The sequence below is a fragment of the Rattus norvegicus genome, chromosome 15, assembly GCF_021556685.1.
Source record: "Rattus norvegicus strain SHRSP/BbbUtx chromosome 15, alternate assembly SHRSP_T2T, whole genome shotgun sequence".
In the NCBI taxonomy this organism is placed as follows: Eukaryota; Metazoa; Chordata; class Mammalia; order Rodentia; family Muridae; genus Rattus; species Rattus norvegicus.
The window spans coordinates 101,807,473-101,828,873 of NC_141548.1; the positions used below are offsets into that span (position 1 = coordinate 101,807,473).

The following is a 21,401-nucleotide window of genomic DNA, read 5'->3' on the forward strand; positions in this document are numbered from 1 at the left end:
CTTACCTCCTCCTACTCTGCGTTCTACGCACAATGTCTGCTTCCCATTCTTTCTCATTGCTCTTTTTTTTTTAACAGGGTTGTGGTATATACATTGTGTGCATGTCTCTGTGTGTTCATGTGTGGTGTACACATGTGTATGTGTCTGTGTGGTATATATTCATGTGTGCATGTGTCTATGTGGTATACACACATATGTGCATGTGTTTGTGTGGTATACACACAGGTGTTCATGTATCTGTGTGGCATATACATGTGTGTGCATGTTGTGTCTGTGTGGGTGAGCTTTTGGTGTGTGCATATGTGGAGGACAGAGACTGACTTGGGTTTTCTTCCTCTCTTTCTCTGCATTGAACCTACAGCTCACTGTTTGGCTAGACTGCCAGGCCAGAGTGCCCCTGGGATCTTATTGCAGTCTGATCACAAACAGTGGGGTTACAGGTGGGCACTGGCAAGTGAAGCTTTGTTATGGGTGTGGCAGATCTGAATCCACATCCTCCTCCATGTGTACCAAGCACATGATTTAGATGCAGATCTAGGGATGATGTGGTTGGTTTCAAGTGTGATGTGGTTTTTTAAGGATTGTTCACACCATTTTGATTCTATAGTAGACAATGCAGAGCAGACAATCCAAGTGCAAGTGACAGATACAAACTATGGTAGATGCACTCATTTCTATTATAAAATGGTTATATAGATTTAATATTGGCAATGCCCTCACTTTCTCAGTGATGCTTTTTAATGATATGAATTCTTTTAATGAGGTTCTTAGCAATTTGTGACTTATCTTTGCAATATACTTCCAGACTCAGTATATATCTTATTTCAATTTATTTTAAAAATTTATGTATTTCTTTTGCTGGCATGTCTGTCTGTGTGAGGATGCTGGGTCTCCTTGAACTGGAGTTCAGATTGTTATGAGCTGCCATGTGGGTGCTGGGAATTGAAACTGGGCCCTCTGGTAGAGCAGCCAATGTTCTTAACCACTGAGCTATCTCTCCAGCCCCTTGTTTCAGTTTTTAATTCAATATGGTTCCTTTTACAACAATACAGATGAATATTAATGAAAGGTCCACGTGAAACCAAGTCTCTTATAAACTCCTATAGCAACTAATAAATCAGTAAAATTAAGGTAGATGTATCATTGACAAATATTATTACATGGCAGTAGTGTTCAGAGCAAACTTTCCCATTGGGATATTTGTCCATCCCTTGCCTTTTAATTATCGTCAATGGTGATCAGCATGCTACTGCAAACTCTCAGACAACACAATTTTAATACAAAGTAGCAAAAGAGCAAGACTATGTGAGCCAGTCTATACACTGTACTATGTGCATGGTTTAAAACTCTACTTACAACTCGTGTTATTTTCCCTTAGTCATGTTCTTAGAAATGCCTGCATTTTCTTTATAAATCTTTTCCAGACTCAGTATTATCTCTTTTCACACACCTTGCTGTCACTCACCAATCTGGTCCTTTAAAACTGTCTAGGAAGTTACCTACTACACACATGGTCATTTAGAGCAGCAAACCTCAACGTGTGTGGGTTCCCCCATCTGGGTGTCACTCATCACACATCCCCCATCTGGGTGTCACTCATCACACATCCCCCATCTGGTGTCACACATCCCCCATCTGGTGTCACACATCACACATCCCCCATCTGGGTATCACTCATCACATATCCCCCATCTGGGTGTCACTCATCACACATGCCCCATCTGGGTGTCACACATCACACATGCCCCATCTGGGTGTCACACATCACACATCCCCCATCTGGGTGTCACACATCACATGGGGTGTCACTCATCACACATCCCCCATCTGGTGTCACACATCACATATCCTCCATCTGGGTGTCACACATCCCCCATCCCCCATCTGGGTGTCACTCATCACACATCCCCCATCTGGGTGTCACACATCACACATCCCCCATCTGGGTGTCACACATCACACATCCCCCATCTGGTGTCACACATCACACATCCCCCATCTGGGTGTCACACATCACACATCCACTATCTGGGTGTCACTCATCACACATCCCCCATCTGGTGTCACACATCACATATCCCCCATCTGGGTGTCACTCATCACACATGCCCCATCTGGGTGTCACTCATCACACATGCCCCATCTGGGTGTCACTCATCACACATGCCCCATCTGGGTGTCACTTATCACACATCCCCCATCTGGGTGTCACTCATCACACATCCCCCATCTGGGTGTCACACATCACATATCCACCATCTGGGTGTCACACATCACACATCCCCCATCTGGGTGTCACACATCACATATCCACCATGTTTATATTCCACTCATGACAGTTGCACAATTACAGTTACGAAGTAGTAACAAGATAATTGTATGGTTGGGGTCCCCACACTATGAGGAACTACATTTAGGGACACAGCATTAGGAAGGCAGGGACCTGTCTTTAATCATCGCACTAATGACTTTATTCAAAGCTGTAGCTCAGGAAACTGTTTTTTAAGAGAAACAAACAAAAAAGAATTTCGCCTTCCAGTTTCTGTCTGCGTCTGAAGCTGACCCAGTCCCACAACTCTCTGTACTCAGATCATGGGGGTCGGGGGGCAAGAGCTGGATTCTCAGAAGTGCAGACAATCCTGAGAACTCAGGGGAGACCACCACTTCTGCTCACATTCCTGGGCCAATAGGAACCTGCCTGGAGCCTTCTGGACACAGGAACTGAGGAGTAGTCTGGGACAGGACCCTTCTGGTTTCCGTCTACACCCAGAACTGACCCTATGCCACAACTCTCTATACCTAGATCCTGCTGGGAGAAAGCCTGTCTCCAGGAGTGCTGACACACAGGCTTATAGGAGGGTCAAGCCACTGACAGAGACAGCAAGACCAGCTACCACCAGAAATAACTAGAAGGTGAGAGGCAAGCACAGGAACCTAAGCAACAGAAACCAAGACTACTTGGCATCATCAGAGCCCAGTTCTCCCAACAAAGCAAATACTGGATATCCCAACATACCAGAAAAGCAAAATTTGGATTTAAAATCACATCTCATGATGATGATAGAGGACTTTAAGGACATAAATAATTCCCTTAAAGAAATACAAAACAAAAAACAACAATAAAAAAAAAACAAAAAGAAGAGGGAAACAAAGTTGAAGCCCTTAAAAAGGAAACACAAAAATCCCTGAAAGAATTACAGAAAAACACAATCAAACAGGTGAAGGAATTGAACAAAACTATCCAGGATCTAAAAAATGGAAATAGAAACAAAGAAATCACAAAGGCAGACAACCCTGGAGATAAAAAAAAAAAAAACTAGGAAAGAGATTAGGAGTCATAGATGCATGTTTCCTCAGAAAATTAAGACACAGTACTACCTTGAGGACCCAGCTATACCACTCCTAGGCATATACCCAAAAGATGCTCCAAAATACAACAAAGACACATGCTCCACTATGTTAATAGCAGCCTTATTTATAATAGTCAGAACCTGGAAAGAACCCAGATGTCCTTCAACAGAGGAATGGATACAGAAAATGTGGTACATCTACGCAATGGAATATTACTCAGCTATCAAAAACAATGCCTTCATGAAATTCATAGGCAAGTGGATTGAACTAAAAAATATCGTCCTGAATGAGGCAATCCAATCACAAAAATCACACATGGTATACACTCACTGATAATTGGATAGTAGGCCAAAAGCGCAGATTATCCAAGATACAATCTACAGTCCACCTAAAGCTCAAGAAGAAGAAAGACCAAAGTGTGGATGCTTCAGTCCTTCTTAAAAGGGGGAATGAAAGTTTTCATAGGAGGAGATATGGAGACGAAGTTTGAAGCAGAGACTGAAGGAATGACTATTCAGAGCCTGCCCCACCTGGGGATCCAGCCCACATACACACAGCCACCAAACCCAGACAGTATTGCGGATGCCAAGAAGTGCATGCTGACAGGAGCCTGATATAGCTGTCTCCTGAGAGCCTCTGTCAGAGCATGACCAATACAGAGGTGCATGCTAGCAGCCAACCACTGAACTGAGAATGAGGTCCCCATTGGAGGAGTTAGAGAAAGGATTAAAGGAGCTGAAGGGGCTTGCAACCCCATAAGAACAACAATGCCAACCAACCAGAGCTTCCAGGGACTAAACCACCATCCAAAGACTGCACATGGACAGATCCATGGCTGCAGCTGCATATGTAGCAGAGGTTGGCCTTGTTGGGCACCAATAAGGAGAAGCCCTTGGTTTTGCCAAGACTGGACCCCCAGTGTAGAGGAATGTCAGGGTGGGGCAGAGGGAAGGGGTGGGTGGATGGGTGGGGGAACACCCTCATAGAACAAGGAGGAGGAGAAAAGGAATAGGGGAGTTATGGATAGGAAACTGGGAAAGGGGATAACTTTGAAATAGAAAAAACATCCAATAAAAAATAAATAAAAAGGGGGAAATTAAAGGAAGAGTGATAATATAATTTAGAAAATGCTCGCCTAAGAAAGCTCCCTTGAGTATCTAAATATCTCCATGCTTAAAAAAAGATACAGATCTCAGCTCTCTCACAAATTCAACTTAAAATTTATAATACAATGCAAAGTGAAGCATTTAATACAGAGTAATAAGCAAAAAGCCATTTTCTATTATATTTATTCTCTAGTCCACACATACACAAGTTAAACACGTACAGGGTCAGATTAACCTTCGTAAATTGATAGAGTTGGTAAAGGCTCAGCTGCCTGCCTATAATACTGGGACAATGGTATATATTTCACCAGACTATTTGATGAATGAAATTTATCTGTACCAGCTTCCAGGAACATTTTCATATATTTAAAATGATACAATAATAAATATCGATACAAGAGAGTTGTTTATTATGAAAACTTTATCTAGTGTATAAACTTACATGTGTCATAGAAAGAAATGCTTCTGACACACCATAGTTTTCTTCAATATAACTGAAAGCTCGCCAAAGAGCAACCCCAGCATCTGTTGTTCCATCAACGTCATTGTCCATAGTAAGAATGAAGACAAAGCCAATTCTGGGAAAAGAGGATTAATCAACAAGGTCACAACCACCTCTTGAACAACAGTGATTACTACTTAAAGTACTGCCCTGCGGCCTCCAGGTTAATGCACTAGAGATGGGAGGAGGCAGTTGTATCTGGGAACTTTGATGATAATGCCTATTTGCCCAAATACTCCCAGCTATCACAGTCCTGCAAAATGTCCCCTTTAGAGCATTCGCACTATCTCCTCACCAAGCAGACAGAGAGCTAAGAGCTCTGCTCAGCTTGACGGGCAGGCTCTCCCATGAAGGCACTCGGGGTACTGTACAACTCAGGCCTCACTCCCAGTGTGACAGCTGCTGCTTCACACAGCACAGCCACGCCCACAGTGACACCTGTAAGCAGCACTAGACTTACTTTAGAGTTTAGTAATATAAGTTTATAATTACCGAAGAGGGATTTCATTAAAATAAAAAAATTCTGCCAAATTTATAAAGTCCAAGGTATATTCTTGAGCAGGATCAATAAACAGAACCTAGAAGAGTAAACATCATCATTATTATAAGACTTAGAATTTAAATGAAATTTAAATATTGTTTAATTTTTGTAATTTTAAGGCATAAAATTCAAGATGCAAGATTTCAAAATTTAGCTTGAATATATAAAGTATTATAACTTTGGAAGCTTTATTATAGTTGTGTATTAAACATAATTATACATAGAATCTTAAAGGATGAAAGGTGTTCTTTGTGGATATACAACATAAAGTACGTATTTCCTACAAAATGAAAAGACCGCATTTCACATGGCCCTCTGTGAAGATTTTACAAATTCCCGAGGGGTCTCACAGGGCAGACACAGAGTTCCCGGGAGAAGCAAACCCGCAGGGCAGTCTGGGTGTCTACGCACTTCAGAGTCCCAAAGGCTTGTTCCAATATTTAGAACCGTAATATTGAACCAATAAACATTCATGAAAAATAGAATATACATATTTTTCTTGACTAATAAACTCCAAAATATAGCACAAATTATAAATTCCTTTGAGATAATATACAAATCTCATAATAAAACCATATGAAAGATAAATAACGACTAACAAATGAAGTGGAATTACTGGTTCCAGAGGCGCTCTGAGCCTGGTGTCCCGGGGAAGTGCGTCTTACACCGGATGTGCCTGCCGACAGGAGGATAATCAAAAAGGACGCCATCCGCATAAGCATTGAATAAGCATTAAAATATAAAACTCACCAAGTTATGAAAATTACGCCTTACAGAAGGCACTGTTCCATGTAATACTGGCTTTAGAAATTCCCAGCAACTTGTCGGCCAATCAGTATACAAAGCGTCATTTTCTAAGTCATTGATCCACTAGAAAGGAATCCAGAACCTGTTAAAGCTACGTTAAGATAACAGTCACATCACTTCCAAATTTAATTGTTTTTACTGTATTAAATCAGAAATGAACACACAGAGTTTTCTATATTTCTGATATAAAAAGTCAGTTGAATAAAGAATATATCACATATGACAATTGTATGCTTCCAAAAAGAAATAAAAACTTTGGCTCATTAAACAAAGAACTGTTTGTTTCATTTGAAATGATGTGTACTGGTTGGTTGATGGTGGCGAGGGAGGTATGGATGCTATGCCTGCAAGGCCAAAGCCCGGATCCTCCTGGGATGGGACACACTAGCTACAGGCCTTGTAAGCCATCTGACTCAGGCAATGGGAACTGAACTGGGGTCCTCTGCAAAGCCAACAAGCACTCTTAACCAGCCCCCATTCTATAGACTCATAGTTAAAACTATCAACTGTTTTCCCTCAAGTGTTTCCATGGAGCAGTTAATATTAACTGTCCCTCCTGAATCCATCATAAAGCTGAGGAAAGCCATGCAAGAACATGGAATGAGCGTAACAAGCAACATTCAAGAGTGGACTCATTCTGACCCTGGAGATGGGCGGGCATAAGAAGGGTCTACTTTTACTTCACGTTTGTCCCAGAGGACATTTTCAAACCTTGAGGAAGAGAGCTCAAACACAAAAGTCAGATTCGTCTGAAAAGTTATAATTAAGCATCTCAAATTGCTATGACTCTGCTCTCCTTTGCAGGAAGCAGGAGGGGGTCTGGAAGGGAAAGAACTGCAGGGAGGCCTGTGTGCATGGTCAGAGAGACTGCTGAGTCCATTCGCTGGCCTCTAACCTGCACGCAGACAGATAATACACTCCTAAAAGTTCAGCAGGAAAGAGATGCCGCAGTGCCAAGAAGACAGAGGCCACAGTGCAGGGTGGAGCTCAGGGGGTAAACACCATGGACTGTCACTGGAGACAGAGGGCCACAGCCTAGAAATAAGACGAAAGAGAAGAAAGCCACGGAGCCCAGGACAAGGTTCAGCAGAGACAACAGAGCACCTGGCATTTGGACGCTCAGTCAATTCTAGCTTTGCCTTAAAAAAAATCAAGCTCTAACTCGTATTTTTAAAACAGCTACAAAGGTTAGAGGAATGACATGGCAGTACACGCCCATAGCCGAGGCGTTCAGGAAGCTAACAGAGGCAGCCCCATCTCCACGGAGAGAAACCCAAACGCAGCCTGTCACGGGGAAGAAGACTAAGGCGCTGGGGTCCTGAGACTTCCCGGCATCTGGAACCTATAAGCACTGGGGTCAGCACATACCCAGGAAGCACAGGAAAAGCTCACTCGGGAACTCTGGCTGAGTATCCTCCAACTTACCACCATGTCCACATGGTCTGTGAAGACTGAGAGACTTCCTACTTCTAGGAATTTACTCTGCTCTTTTGCAGATTTATAACATACAGTAACATAACAGACTACTGCACATAGCACAGTTGGAGGAGGCACACACTGCACAGTTGGAGGAGGCACACACTGCACAGTTGGAGGAGGCACACACTGCACAGTTGGAGGAGGCACACACTGCACAGTTGGAGGAGGCACACACTGCACAGTTGGAGGAGGCACACACTGCACAGTTGGAGGAGGCACACACTGCACAGTTGGAGGTGGCACACACTGCCCAGTTGGAGGAGGCACACACTGCCCAGTTGGAGGAGGCACACACTGCACAGTTGGAGGTGGCACACACTGCACAGTTGGAGGAGGCACACACTGCACAGTTGGAGGAGGCACACACTGCACAGTAGGAGGTGGCACACACTGCACAGTTGGAGGAGGCACACACTGCACAGTTGGAGGAGGCACACACTGCACAGTTGGAGGAGGCACACACTGCACAGTAGGAGGTGGCACACACTGCACAGTTGGAGGAGGCACACACTGCACAGTTGGAGGAGGCACACACTGCACAGTAGGAGGTGGCACACACTGCACAGTAGGAGGAGGCACACACTGCACAGTAGGAGGTGGCACACACTGCACAGTTGGAGGTGGCACACACTGCACAGTAGGAGGAGGCACACACTGCACAGTAGGAGGAGGCACATACTGCACAGTTGGAGGAGGCACACACTGCACAGTAGGAGGTGGCACACACTGCACAGTTGGAGGTGGCACACACTGCACAGTTGGAGGTGGCACACACTGCACAGTTGGAGGAGGCACACACTGCACAGTTGGAGGAGGCACACACTGCACAGTTGGAGGAGGCACACACTGCACAGTAGGAGGAGGCCCACACTGCACAGTTGGAGGAGGCACACACTGCACAGTTGGAGGAGGCACACACTGCACAGTTGGAGGAGGCACACACTGCACAGTTGGAGGAGGCACACACTGCACAGTAGGAGGAGGCACATACTGCACAGTTGGAGGAGGCATACACTGCACAGTTAGGAGCCCATGCAGGCTGCCCAGGCCTGAGTGAATCTTGTCATGTTCAGGTAGCTTCTTACAACCCCACATCTTAACTGACTGGTGCTTGATTACTGCCGCCATTCATAGGATTGCTCTGTCTTCTGACTGTTTTATCGCGAAGCTGGAAAGATGCTTCACGAGAGCAGTTATCCTGATATGAAGCGACTGAGTGGAGAGAGAATGGGTCTGTGCTTTGTTCTCTCTTCTGAGTACTGGTTCAAATGCATACATGTATTCTGACGACCACAAATGCACAGTGCTATGCCAAGCCTTAAAAATCCCAGAGGCTGTAGGACAAGGAAAACCAGGTACACTTACCACTATTGAAGAATGCCGAATATCTAAAACAAAGTCATCGTCCCACACGGGTGAGTTTAATTTTAAAAACCTGCTCCTCTCTTCTTCACTGAGCCCAAGACTTTTAAGGCCACTCAGCAGCTTCCCTTCTGATCTCAGCAAATCTAAAATACTTCACATTCCAAGAGGAAACAATTTTATTTTAGTTTGTCAACATCTTTGGAAACCCAAAGTTTGATAATATTTTTAATTGCATTACATGTTCATATGTGTACTGTACATGTATGATGAGAATGGAAGACTGTCAACATTAACATTTAAAATTTATTTCAGTAATGAATATTTTAAATTTAATTTCAACATTAAGTGAATATTGAATATATGTAAGAGCTGTCACATGCTAAAACTTCGTGGTGGATGAACAGTGTAAAGTAAGTTGCCTATCTAGAATTTGAAGTCTACTTAGTCACTAATTCTAAGGAACCAATTCTAAGGTATTTCTTTAAAACCACCAAGTGGTTTGAAGGGCTTTAAGGGCTCTGACTCCGGAGGTGTAGTGCCTGCAGACACATACTACTTGAAGAGTTCAACAGCATTAAATCAGATAACTAGTAAGAGAAGAAAAACTCCCCCAAAGCTAAGACTAACAAAAGCTCCAGTTCTGGGCCTGACAAGCCTCCTTAGAAGGGTTGGTCAGGGTAGTGCAACTGGCTGTCAGAACAACACAGCTTACTGAGGCAGCCGTGTTGAGTCTCAGAGCCTGAAGGTGGAGCCCTAGGGCTAAAGACACCACACATAGGACACACCGCCAGATGATTCCAGTTGATTCTGGCTTGAAAGCCTCTTTCCTGTGGTGTAGCCTCCACAGTGCCAGAAAAGACTCTACAAGGTGCCAATGGAGAGAAGTAGTTAACAGTCCTACAGCTGCAATAGCTATCTATGATCCACTTATTCCACTTATCAAAGAATCCACTCTCTAACAAATGGAGAACACCACGGAAAACCACAACTGGACACTATGCATACACTCATCAACAGATCATGGGGAGGGTAGCCCCAAAGAATACAATTACGTCACAACTCCTGCGTCTATAACTCATGGGCTATTTTGGGAGTGGGGGTGGAAAGACTTCAAGAGCCAGAGTATCAGGAAGTCTGCTATGAAGCATTCTCTCCCAGAAACTGCTGTATAGGCAAGGCCAGAAGAATGGGAACATCAATTCTGGAAGGGGTCAAGTTTCTCCAGGTTCCCCCCACAGACAATGATACAGAGAACTATTGATAGGTGAGAGAAGGCTAATTAGCCTCTTTCCACTATTGATTACTCAGTGCAGATCGGTCAGCCCTAAACACATACACACAAACAATCAAAGCAAACTGAGCAGGATGTATTTACTACTTATGCATATGCATACTTATATAAACACCATGTTAACATGCATACATATATAGAATAGTTATGATCAAAGACAAGGAGTCCATCAACTTGGGGGCAGGAGGAACCTGGGAGAGGTTGGAAGAAGGAAAGGAGGAAAGGGAAGGAAAATGATGTAATTCTTTCTCACTTTCAAAGTATATTTAAAAATGAAAAAAATTCCACAAAAAGGAACAAAGAAAGACTAGCGAAAACTGTAGGGCCCTAGTGATTGCTCACTCTGCACTCAACTAGAAGGTTACAGAGTAGGTGGGAAGCCCTTCATGTGTGTCTCTGTAATAGGGCACTTTCTCTATATTCTTTCTCTCCCTCCTTTTCTTATCATCCACCCCTTCACATTGATGGTATTATTCTGCATCCTCCCTTTTCTCACAGCCTTTTGTGAGGACCTTGAAAATCCCAACTCTGTACAATTTCCAGCACTGTATTAAAGTGAATCCTGTCAGCTGCAGCCTGCCAACACATCTGTTAGAAACAACTGTCAGCAAGGCACAGTGGCTCGAGCCTTTAGTCCCAGCACTCCGGTGCAGAGGCTGGTGGATCTCTGCGTGTTCAAGGCCAGCCTAGTCTACAGAGAATCCCAGGATAGCCAGCCATGGTTAAATAGTGAGATCCTGGAGAGAGGCGGGGGGGGGGGGGGGCGGAGGGAGGGAGGGAGGTGCCACGACACACTTCCTGTAGATCACTAAGTAGAGGGGAAGAGTGAGGGTTTGGAATTCTTGAGGAACCCACAGTCTTTCTAGATCATAAAGGAGAACACTGGTGTTATGGAGCTTTTCCAAGTCCTGCCACAGAAACATTGCAGAATCTATGTAGAACCTCATTGTGTCTCTTAAACATGGCTTCACTGTTCCTGGGCACAGATTCAATTTTTGTCTCTCTTAAGTTTACAGAACAAGATCTGAGATTTTCTATACTCTATATGTGGCATTTATCTTATGCTCGTAGGGCTAAGAATATAGCTAACATGGAGAAAAGTCAAATTTAACATACAACCATAATAGAGAAGGTCCAAATGGACTGATACATGCATTAGTGTGTAGGCGCGCGTGCACACACACACATACACACACACACACACACACAAAATGGGTGGGTAGGGTGAGAAGGGATCTTTATTTCCTATGATTCCAAACTGTTAAAAATGTTCCTGAAACATTTTACAATTTTATAAATTCCAGTTCAACAATAGCATATTCTATGAATTAAAATTGAATAACTGAACTGAAGTACTATATTTATGAGATTGTCCTAATGATCCAGGACTTAACTTTTAAAAGTCATTTTATGCTTCTGTGTGAGAACAGCACCAACTCCATTCTACTTCTCTTCTATCTGAGCCATGACTTTAACTTACAGGCAAGTGGCCACTGCACCGTAAGACTTCCCAACCCCTCCTTAGAGCGCTTGTGAAGAAGGATCCTGGTGGAGCTGAGAAACGCGACGGCACTCAGCGTTCTGACTGACAGGACACAAACGGTTTAGCTGTCTGTGTGAATTTCCTTCTGCTGCGGAAACACCCTGTGCTGAGGGCAGTTCCTTTCTGAGGCTGTGCAGTCCAGTCTCAGAGGAATGTCGTTAAACACTAACCTAATTTTAAATGCAAGACAGTCTAGAACAACATGACAGTTAAAGTTCTACCATCCACCGTGTCTCTAACATCTCTCCCAGTTCTGGGACTTTAAGACCCCGTGTTCTGGTCCACTGTGGAGGGATGCACAGTAAGAAACACTGCATGTGAGAGTGAGGGAGACTAAGATGTGGTCAGGACGTTGTACAGCAGAATTAGGTCACTGCAGTTGACAACACTTTATTATATATTCAAAATACAGAGGAGAGATTATTTTAATGTTCTGCACATGAAGAAATTGCTTGTGAGGTAACAGAAATGCTAGTCACTGAATTGGATTATTTTACATTGTATCTGTATCAATATCCTACTATAGCCATAGATGTGTTTAATCATCTGTCAAAATATTGCCTTAATATTAAAACATTTTGTTTTGCACTTTGGCAAATGATAAATTCAGGAAAATATTTATCTTTACATAAATCATAGTTTACATTAATAATTTAACACTTACCTAAAGGGGTCATAAACATCTAAGTCAACAGGAAGGCCATTGATAAACAGATGAGCATCACCTGGCATAATTTCGAATCTATCACGTAAGTCCTTGAAACCAAGCAAAATCATAGTTGTAAATATTTTAGCTCTGCTACAGAATCCTGAATATGTGCAATGCTCCTAGACTAGGACCGAGAGCCAGCTAAGTATTGGCTTTAAGAAACTTCTTAGGAATGCCTCAGAAAATGCTTCTGGGAGCCTCTCTCTCTCTCTCTCTCTCTCTCTCTCTCTCTCTCTCTCTGTGTGTGTGTGTGTGTGTGTGTGTGGTACAGCAGGCATCAAAGGCAAGGCTTGCACATACACATGCAAGGCAAGCGTCCCAAGCCTGAGCTGCCTGCTTAACAACTCCCAGAGCTCTTCGTGTGCAGTGTTTTGTAACCAGTGTGTGCATCTCATTCTGAAGGAGAGCTCCCCCCGAATATCCCACATGTAGAGCAGCTTCCCCCCAATATCCCACATGTAGGACAGCTTCCCCCAATACCCCAAATGTAGAACAGCTTCCCCCAATACCCCAAATGTAGAACAGCTTCCCCCAATATCCCACATGTAGGACAGCTTCCCCCAATAGCCCACATGTAGGACAGCTTCCCCCCAATACCCCACATGTAGGACAGCTTCCCCCAATACCCCACATGTAGGACAGCTTCCCCCCCCAGTACCACACATGTAGGACAGCTTCCCCCCCCCCAGAACCCTACATGAAGAACTGTTGACTGTTCTTGGTGAGAGCCGCTGCCATTTCTTTCTTTCCATTACACCAAGGACTTCGCTTTTTGCCTAAAGGGCCTTGACTGCTCTTCCTGTCAGTTCTGGGCTATACCGAGTACCTTTTCATGCATAGGGCTTGATCTTTCAAGTGCTTCTTCTGCCCACCCTTTCTCTTTCCATCTCAGTGCTAAGGTGAGGGCTGTCAGACTTTCTCCACCTTGTATTCATGCTTTCCTTTGATTCTGTACATTCATTTCTATTTTTGTTTTCTTGCCATTGTGTTTCATATTGTGTTTTTATAGGGTTAACACTCCCCAGTGTTACTTAAATTGCAGTTTTTACTTGTGAAATGGTTTCCTTCTACTTCTTCCATTTGCCCAGTTCCTGCAGCTGTGCCTTCGGGTGACCTTGAACTGATATCCAGGCCCACCTTTACCTCGTCGTCCTTTCCAGCCTCTGGTGCCGCTCTGCTTTACACTTGTTTCTGGAAATGCATGTGTGAGCCCTGTGTGCCAGCGAACTGCCTCTAATGGGGATGGTTTCATTAACTACGAAGTGACACTGCTGCCCTTGCACAGCTCACCACCTTACACAGTTCTAGCTTACCTTACACATTGGTACACACGAGTGAGCAAGCCTTACTCTGGACAGATGCTGCTGTGGGGCTCTTCTGAAGTACAGCAGAGAAAACTCACCTTTTGGAGTTCTCTGCTTGTAGACTGTTAACAGATGGCACTGCACTCAGCCTCCTTCTCCAACAACGGTCTGCGCGGGCTCTCCCTCTCCCCCTCAGACATCCTCCCTCTGTCTCTGAGAGACACTACCTCTCCTTGCACATGATTTCTTGGAAGTCTTCCGTCCCCTTTAGTGACTTGGAATGTTGTAACATGACAAACTGTCACGTGCTGTTTGCACTTTCGAATATGGACTCTGGGAACATAAAGGCTCCCCTGCGTCATCCTCACACATGTTTATCTCAGGTGTTCTCCAAGAGTCTCTCTCTGCTCAGGGGCATGGTGGCCTTAACTAAAGGAAGGAGCACAGCACCAGCTAAGACTGTAGGAGCATCTGCCTTGGAGACCGTCCAGAAAGTAAATCACGCAGAATGTGTGTGACAGCAGCAGGGTGGCGGAAGCTCATCTCCAAAGATGCTCTGCTAGATGGTCTCGGTCACGACCCCAGCAGGCCGCTTCAGCAACACTTCTCCAGCTATTGCTTCTTGACTTGTAAGTAATTTGACAATGATCTACTATCTACCTGCTAGGCACTGGAAGCACCCAATTAAGACTGGTGTTTTGCTATTTGGTTCAGGATTCATGTTTTAAATCATGTGTATGTTTGACTGTCTGTGTATCTGTATGTGTGCCTGTTGCCTGTGCATCTGTATGTGCACCTGTTGCCTATGCATCTGTATGTGTGCCTGTTGCCTGTGCACCTGTATGTGCACCTGTTGCCTGTGCACCTGTATGTGCACCTGTTGCCTGTGCACCTGTATGTGCACCTGTTGCCTGTGCACCTGTAGCCTGTGCATCTGTATGTGCACCTGTTGCCTGTGCACCTGTATGTACACCTGTTGCCTATGTATCTGTATGTGCGCCTGTTGCCTGTGTATGCCAGGAGAGGGGTGGGCCCCTCAGAGCTGGAGCTATAGCTTGTTGGGAGCAGTCTGACATGTTTGTTAGGAAGAAAACACAGGTCATCTGCAAGGACAGTGTGCTCTCTTTGCCACTGACCATCTCCCTAGCTCCTGCTGCTGGTATTACTTCCTTGTACTGTACTTACTGCATCTGTAAAACCCCAGCTCACTCAAAATGTAAGGGACGGTAGCATGGCTCACTCTCTGGACAGAACTTAGTTTCAGTTCTTCCCACAACACCCCTTTAATCTTATGAAATCTTCTAGCTCCCCAGCTCAAATGACCACAAGGAAAAATGTTCTGATGGCAAAGAGAACAACTCGATCTCAAATGTATGAAGCTGCGGACGCCTGGCACTTCCTTTCCTCTCCTTTTCTATCTTGTCTTCCTTCTTACTGCAGATGATCTTACAAAAACACGTTTCAAAAAGAAACTCTCAAAAGAATCAGTGAGCAAAGCACAAAAGGGGGCAATAACACAACCTAGCTAGTTGTGTGGTCACTGAATGTTGACAAGACGACCAGTGTGGCTGACCAGACTAGACGACCCGAGTGACCGACTAGTCTAGCATCCTATCTAGCCCAATTCTCTGCTCACCTCCATTACTAAAGGAATACATACAAGCTTGTCTACTTTCCTTGCAGCTAGCTATGTGCACAGCACATATCTGGGTCCATGGTCTCTGTCCAAGTCTGCTGAAGTACTTGTTATTAACATTAATGTGGTTACTAATATTCTTTTGGACTCCTTGTCTCTGAGCACAGACAGAAGCCTGGAGCTGCTGCTGCCATCTTACTATGCAGAAGGCAGTTGGTGTCTTATAAACACATCCTGACACCAGAGCCATAGCATCAGTGATAGAGATTGTAAGACATCTTTCATGTGAGAAAAATTAACACTGTTTAGGGCCTTGAGTCTGATATTATATTACTTAAGACAGAAACCATTATAAGACATGGAGCTAGGCTATGACCATTATCACAAGTACCAACATACGCCCTTAAGTACTAACATGATTTGTATAATGTGATGTTTAAATGTTAACAGACCATATTCAATAGTCTTATCAAACTGTTGACCAACTAGGTTTTACTCGCTATAGAATACTAGGGATATTATAGTAGTCTGGCACTAGTTTATTCTTTCTAAACCTCAGAACTAGCAATAAAAACAGGTTAACTGTATTATGTTGTATGGTGGGCAAAGTGCTACTGAGGCAGCAAGTCCAGAAGGTAGGGCAATGTAGCCACCAGCTGTACTGGTCTATCTGTATAGTGCAGTGCATTCTCTATGTTAGCGTGTGTACTGTAGTGCGCTCTCTGTTAGCGTGTGTACTGTAGTGCGCTCTCTATGTTAGCGTGTGTACTGTAGTGCACTCTCTGTTAGCGTGTGTACTGTAGTGAGCGCTCTATGTATAGGGTGTATAGTGCAGTGCATTCTCTATGTTAGCGTGTGTACTGTAGTGCGCTCTCTATGTTAGCGTGTGTACTGTAGTGCACTCTCTATGTTAGCGTGTGTACTGTAGTAAGCTCTCTATGTATAGAGTGTATAGTGCAGTGCGCTCTCTATGTTAGCGTGTGTACTGTAGTGCGCTCTCTATGTTAGCGTGTGTACTGTAGTGCGCTCTCTATGTTAGCATGTGTACTGTAGTGCACTCTCTATGTTAGCATGTGTAGTGTAGTGCACTCTCTATGTTAGCGTGTGTACTGTAGTGGGCTCTCTATGTTAGCGTGTGTACTGTAGTGCGCTCTCTATGTTAGCCTGTGTACTGTAGTGCGCTCTCTATGTTAGCGTGTGTACTGTAGTGCACTCTCTATGTTAGCGTGTGTACTGTAGTAAGCTCTCTATGTATAGAGTGTATAGTGCAGTGCGCTCTCTATGTTAGCGTGTGTACTGTAGTGCGCTCTCTATGTTAGCCTGTGTACTGTAGTGCGCTCTCTATGTTAGCATGTGTACTGTAGTGCACTCTCTATGTTAGCATGTGTAGTGTAGTGCACTCTCTATGTTAGCGTGTGTACTGTAGTGGGCTCTCTATGTTAGCGTGTGTACTGTAGTGCGCTCTCTATGTTAGCATGTGTACTGTAGTGCGCTCTCTATGTTAGCGTGTGTACTGTAGTGCACTCTCTATGTTAGCGTGTGTACTGTAGTGAGCTCTCTATGTATAGAGTGTATAGTGCAGTGCACTCTCTATGTTAGCATGTGTACTGTAGTGCGCTCTCTATGTTAGCGTGTGTACTGTAGTGCGCTCTCTATGTTAGCATGTGTACTGTAGTGCACTCTCTATGTTAGCATGTGTAGTGTAGTGCACTCTCTATGTTAGCGTGTGTACTGTAGTGGGCTCTCTATGTTAGCGTGTGTACTGTAGTGCGCTCTCTATGTTAGCGTGTGTACTGTAGTGCGCTCTCTATGTTAGCATGTGTACTGTAGTGCACTCTCTATGTTAGCATGTGTAGTGTAGTGCACTCTCTATGTTAGCGTGTGTACTGTAGTGGGCTCTCTATGTTAGCGTGTGTACTGTAGTGCGCTCTCTATGTTAGCATGTGTACTGTAGTGCGCTCTCTATGTTAGCGTGTGTACTGTAGTGCACTCTCTATGTTAGCGTGTGTACTGTAGTGAGCTCTCTATGTATAGAGTGTATAGTGCAGTGCACTCTCTATGTTAGCGTGTGTACTGTAGTGCGCTCTCTATGTTAGCGTGTGTACTGTAGTGCGCTCTCTATGTTAGCATGTGTACTGTAGTGCACTCTCTATGTTAGCATGTGTAGTGTAGTGCACTCTCTATGTTAGCGTGTGTACTGTAGTGGGCTCTCTATGTTAGCGTGTGTACTGTAGTGCGCTCTCTATGTTAGCGTGTGTACTGTAGTGCGCTCTCTATGTTAGTGTGTGTACTGTAGTGCGCTCTCTATGTTAGCGTGTGTACTGTAGTGCGCTCTCTATGTTAGCGTGTGTACTGTAGTGCACTCTCTATGTTAGCATGTGTACTGTAGTGCGCTCTCTATGTTAGCGTGTGTACTGTAGTGCGCTCTCTATGTTAGCGTGTGTACTGTAGTGCACTCTCTATGTTAGCATGTGTACTGTAGTGCGCTCTCTATGTTAGCATGTGTACTGTAGTGTGCTCTCTATGTTAGCGTGTGTACTGTAGGGCACTCTCTATGTTAGCATGTGTAGTGTAGTGCACTCTCTATGTTAGCGTGTGTACTGTAGTGGGCTATGTTAGCGTGTGTACTGTAGTGTGCTCTCTATGTTAGCGTGTGTAGTGTAGTGCGCTCTCTATGTTAGCGTGTGTACTGTAGTGCGCTCTCTATGTTAGCGTGTGTAGTGTAGTGCGCTCTCTATGTTAGCGTGTGTAGTGTAGTGCACTCTCTATGTTAGCGTGTGTACTGTAGTGCGCTCTCTATGTTAGCGTGTGTACTGTAGTGCACTCTCTATGTTAGCGTGTGTACTGTAGTGTGCTCTCTATGTTAGCGTGTGTAGTGTAGCACACTATATTTGGGGGTATAGTGCAGTGCGCTCTCTATGTGTACAGTGTATAGTGTAGTGCGCTCTCTATGTTAGCGTGTGTACTGTAGTGCGCTCTCTATGTTAGCGTGTGTAGTGTAGCACACTATATTTGGGGGTATAGTGCAGTGCGCTCTCTATGTGTACAGTGTATAGTGTGGAAGTATAAAGCTGAATTTTTTTTGTACTTAATTGGCTTTTAAAATAATTTCAAATAATGTATTTTGATTATATCTTCCTATCCCGCAACTCCTCCTCTTTCTAACTGCTTACCCACCCAACCTCGTGTTCTTTCAAAAAACAATGCCAACAAAAGACAAGATTCAAAAAATGCCAAATCAAAACAAATGAACAATGACAACAAATGCCCAAAGACAGAAAAATATGAAACCAAACCAAAAAAAGATAAAGAAAAAGAAAACAAAAGAGAGAAGAGAAAAGAGAAAAGCACATCTTTCATTTCCTCCTGACTCCCGAGCACAGGGCCTGCCTTGGAGGGAGTGTGTTTACACTCTCAGGGTTACTCCATTGAAGAACCGCACCTTCTCCCTTTGAACTATTTTAACAATCAAAAAGCACTAACATTGCTTTTTATTAAAGCAGAAGATCTAAGCTGTGAAAAAGTGAAATTGTTAAATAAGGTGTAAGCAAACCTTCTGGTTTTCCTGTATTTCTTTTCTCAGTAGCTCATTTACAGCAATCCTGGTGAGAGATCTGGGAGAACAAGCAGGACACTTAATAACAGAAGCATCACTGCTGCCTTAAGTAAGTGCTTACGAACAACCAAGGGGTCACAGGAACACAACACTTACTTTCCAAATCCTTCAGGACATTTCTGTAGCCTTTTTGAGAATGGTTCTGCATTTTGACACTGTGTTCCATCAACATGAAATAAAGACTCCAAATGCCACCTCTTGCCACTACAGGCATCAGGAGTTATCATAGCATGATTACCACTACTTTTGTTTCCAAAACACTCAATTATATAAGAATTTTGATTAAACTGGGAATTATAGTCATCCTTTGGTAAAAATGAGAAATTTATTTATTGGTTTCCTAAAAAAAAATCTGTGCCTGGTAGTTATGGTCCTTATTAAAAATGGTTTGAAACTGCATATAATCCACACATGTTAGTATATATTATAAACAACACATATAAACTATTTAGATTATGTTCTATTCTCTTATGGAAATGGTTGGCACCCTCATTATTTAAAATAATTGTAAGGAGGTTATCTGTTCAACTTCGATGAGGAGACTATTAATCTTTGAGTATTTTCCAAATGTAGTTCATCAAATTTTTAGATAAGGAAGAATGATTACATCAACTTATAACAAAAAAATTATAAACTTTTTGTTTTCAGGGGACATAAAATGTATTTGGGATCTCTGGTGTCTCACAGATACTATTTATCTATCTTTCGAATGTAAAGTTACCTTCATTTAATAATCCTTATCTGAACTATAAGTAAATGGACCATATAGTATATTTGAGGGAAATGATGTAGCACCCACTCCTCAAAAAGATGGGACAAGAGAACAGGCTATTCGCTGCTCCAGCTCTTGGAAAAGTCTGTGTTATGCACACTTGCAACTTTTGTCTTAACGTAAGTTTATAATTAAATATTAATTTTCCATTACTTATAACATTGTATTTGGTCATTTCTAAACAAAACACAGATACATCAGAGTTGTACTCTCTTGTAAGTTCTCGTAAAATCTGAAATTGTATTCTGGTCACCATGCATATACAAATGACTTACATATTGAAATGAAAAGTATGTTTAATGCAACAATCAGCATTTTCTGGAAATGGTTCAAATTACATGTCTTATTAGCAATAAACATTACATAAAACACTTTATACATTTGAAAGATTACTGATTCTGTAATCCAAAACATAAAAAAATGGTTTGGCAGTACTGTGAGCACTGATTGCTTCTTTAGAATAATAACTTTTATTTTCTTCAATAGAACAATGAAAAATATTTTCTTATTATTTTTGATCAAAAATATATTAGAATTCTTACTAAATTCTTATTAAAATAATTTTTAAAATATTTTTTCTTTTTCTTTAACCTCTAATTCAACAGTTCTCTTTGTAGTATATTATACATGTATATACAATCTAACGGTTTACTCTAATGGAGACTATACATAAACAATGACGAATCCTGAATTTTGGAAAGCTACATATGCTAGATCTGATGTCTTCATTTTATGAAATCGGTTATTCTCATAGAGTTCACTAAATGAGATCTGCTTAGAATTACATCAATAAACTTGAACATACCTGGCTTTTACAGGAAAGTTCTGTGAAATATCTTTCATTAACTTTATGGCATCATAAACAGGAGTGGAAGCTATTCGAGAGGCTGCTTGAAAACTAAGATCTGGAAGAAAAAACATCGCCAGGACATCATGTCTAATATTGCAGCTTTAGACACTTCCACTCAATACAACTACTGTGCTCAGGGTTTCTTCACACACACACACACACACACACACACACACACACACAAACGCATGCTAACTGCATTGTATTTAGCATTTTAAAAATTTTACATGGAAAGCTTCCTCCTTAAGTTAAATTAGAGTATGACTTAGTCTTTTATGAAGGAATGAGTGATTTAATACTCATTTGGTTTCCCAAAATTAAAATATAATATCAAACAGACTCATGCAAACACAGATATTATGGCTTCTGTCATAAAACAGGACTACTTTACCTAGACTCAGGTTGAGTAAAATACAAAAGCTTTAATGAGAAGAGAAACCAGAGGAGCCCATGAATATCATGGATGTTGCTAGACTCTTCTGTAGTACAGCCACAGATAAGGTCCCCATGTTCCAGCAAATAATCTCAC

The 21,401-nt window shown here is 42.8% G+C and overlaps 1 protein-coding gene across 4 annotated transcripts in view; it reads right to left on the reverse strand.

Annotated features, from left to right (window-relative positions):
* The window catches only part of Uggt2 (UDP-glucose glycoprotein glucosyltransferase 2), a 159,552-nt gene that overhangs the window by 104,336 nt on the left and 33,815 nt on the right, over positions 1 to 21,401 (reverse strand). For all 4 annotated transcript variants that reach the window (NM_001433035.1, XM_087586273.1, XM_087586275.1 and 1 more), the window contains 7 exon segments: positions 4,900 to 5,035; positions 5,452 to 5,537; positions 6,251 to 6,370; positions 9,152 to 9,302; positions 12,650 to 12,741; positions 19,188 to 19,248; positions 20,828 to 20,927. In NM_001433035.1, the coding sequence (NP_001419964.1) occupies positions 4,900 to 5,035; positions 5,452 to 5,537; positions 6,251 to 6,370; positions 9,152 to 9,302; positions 12,650 to 12,741; positions 19,188 to 19,248; positions 20,828 to 20,927 (746 nt within the window).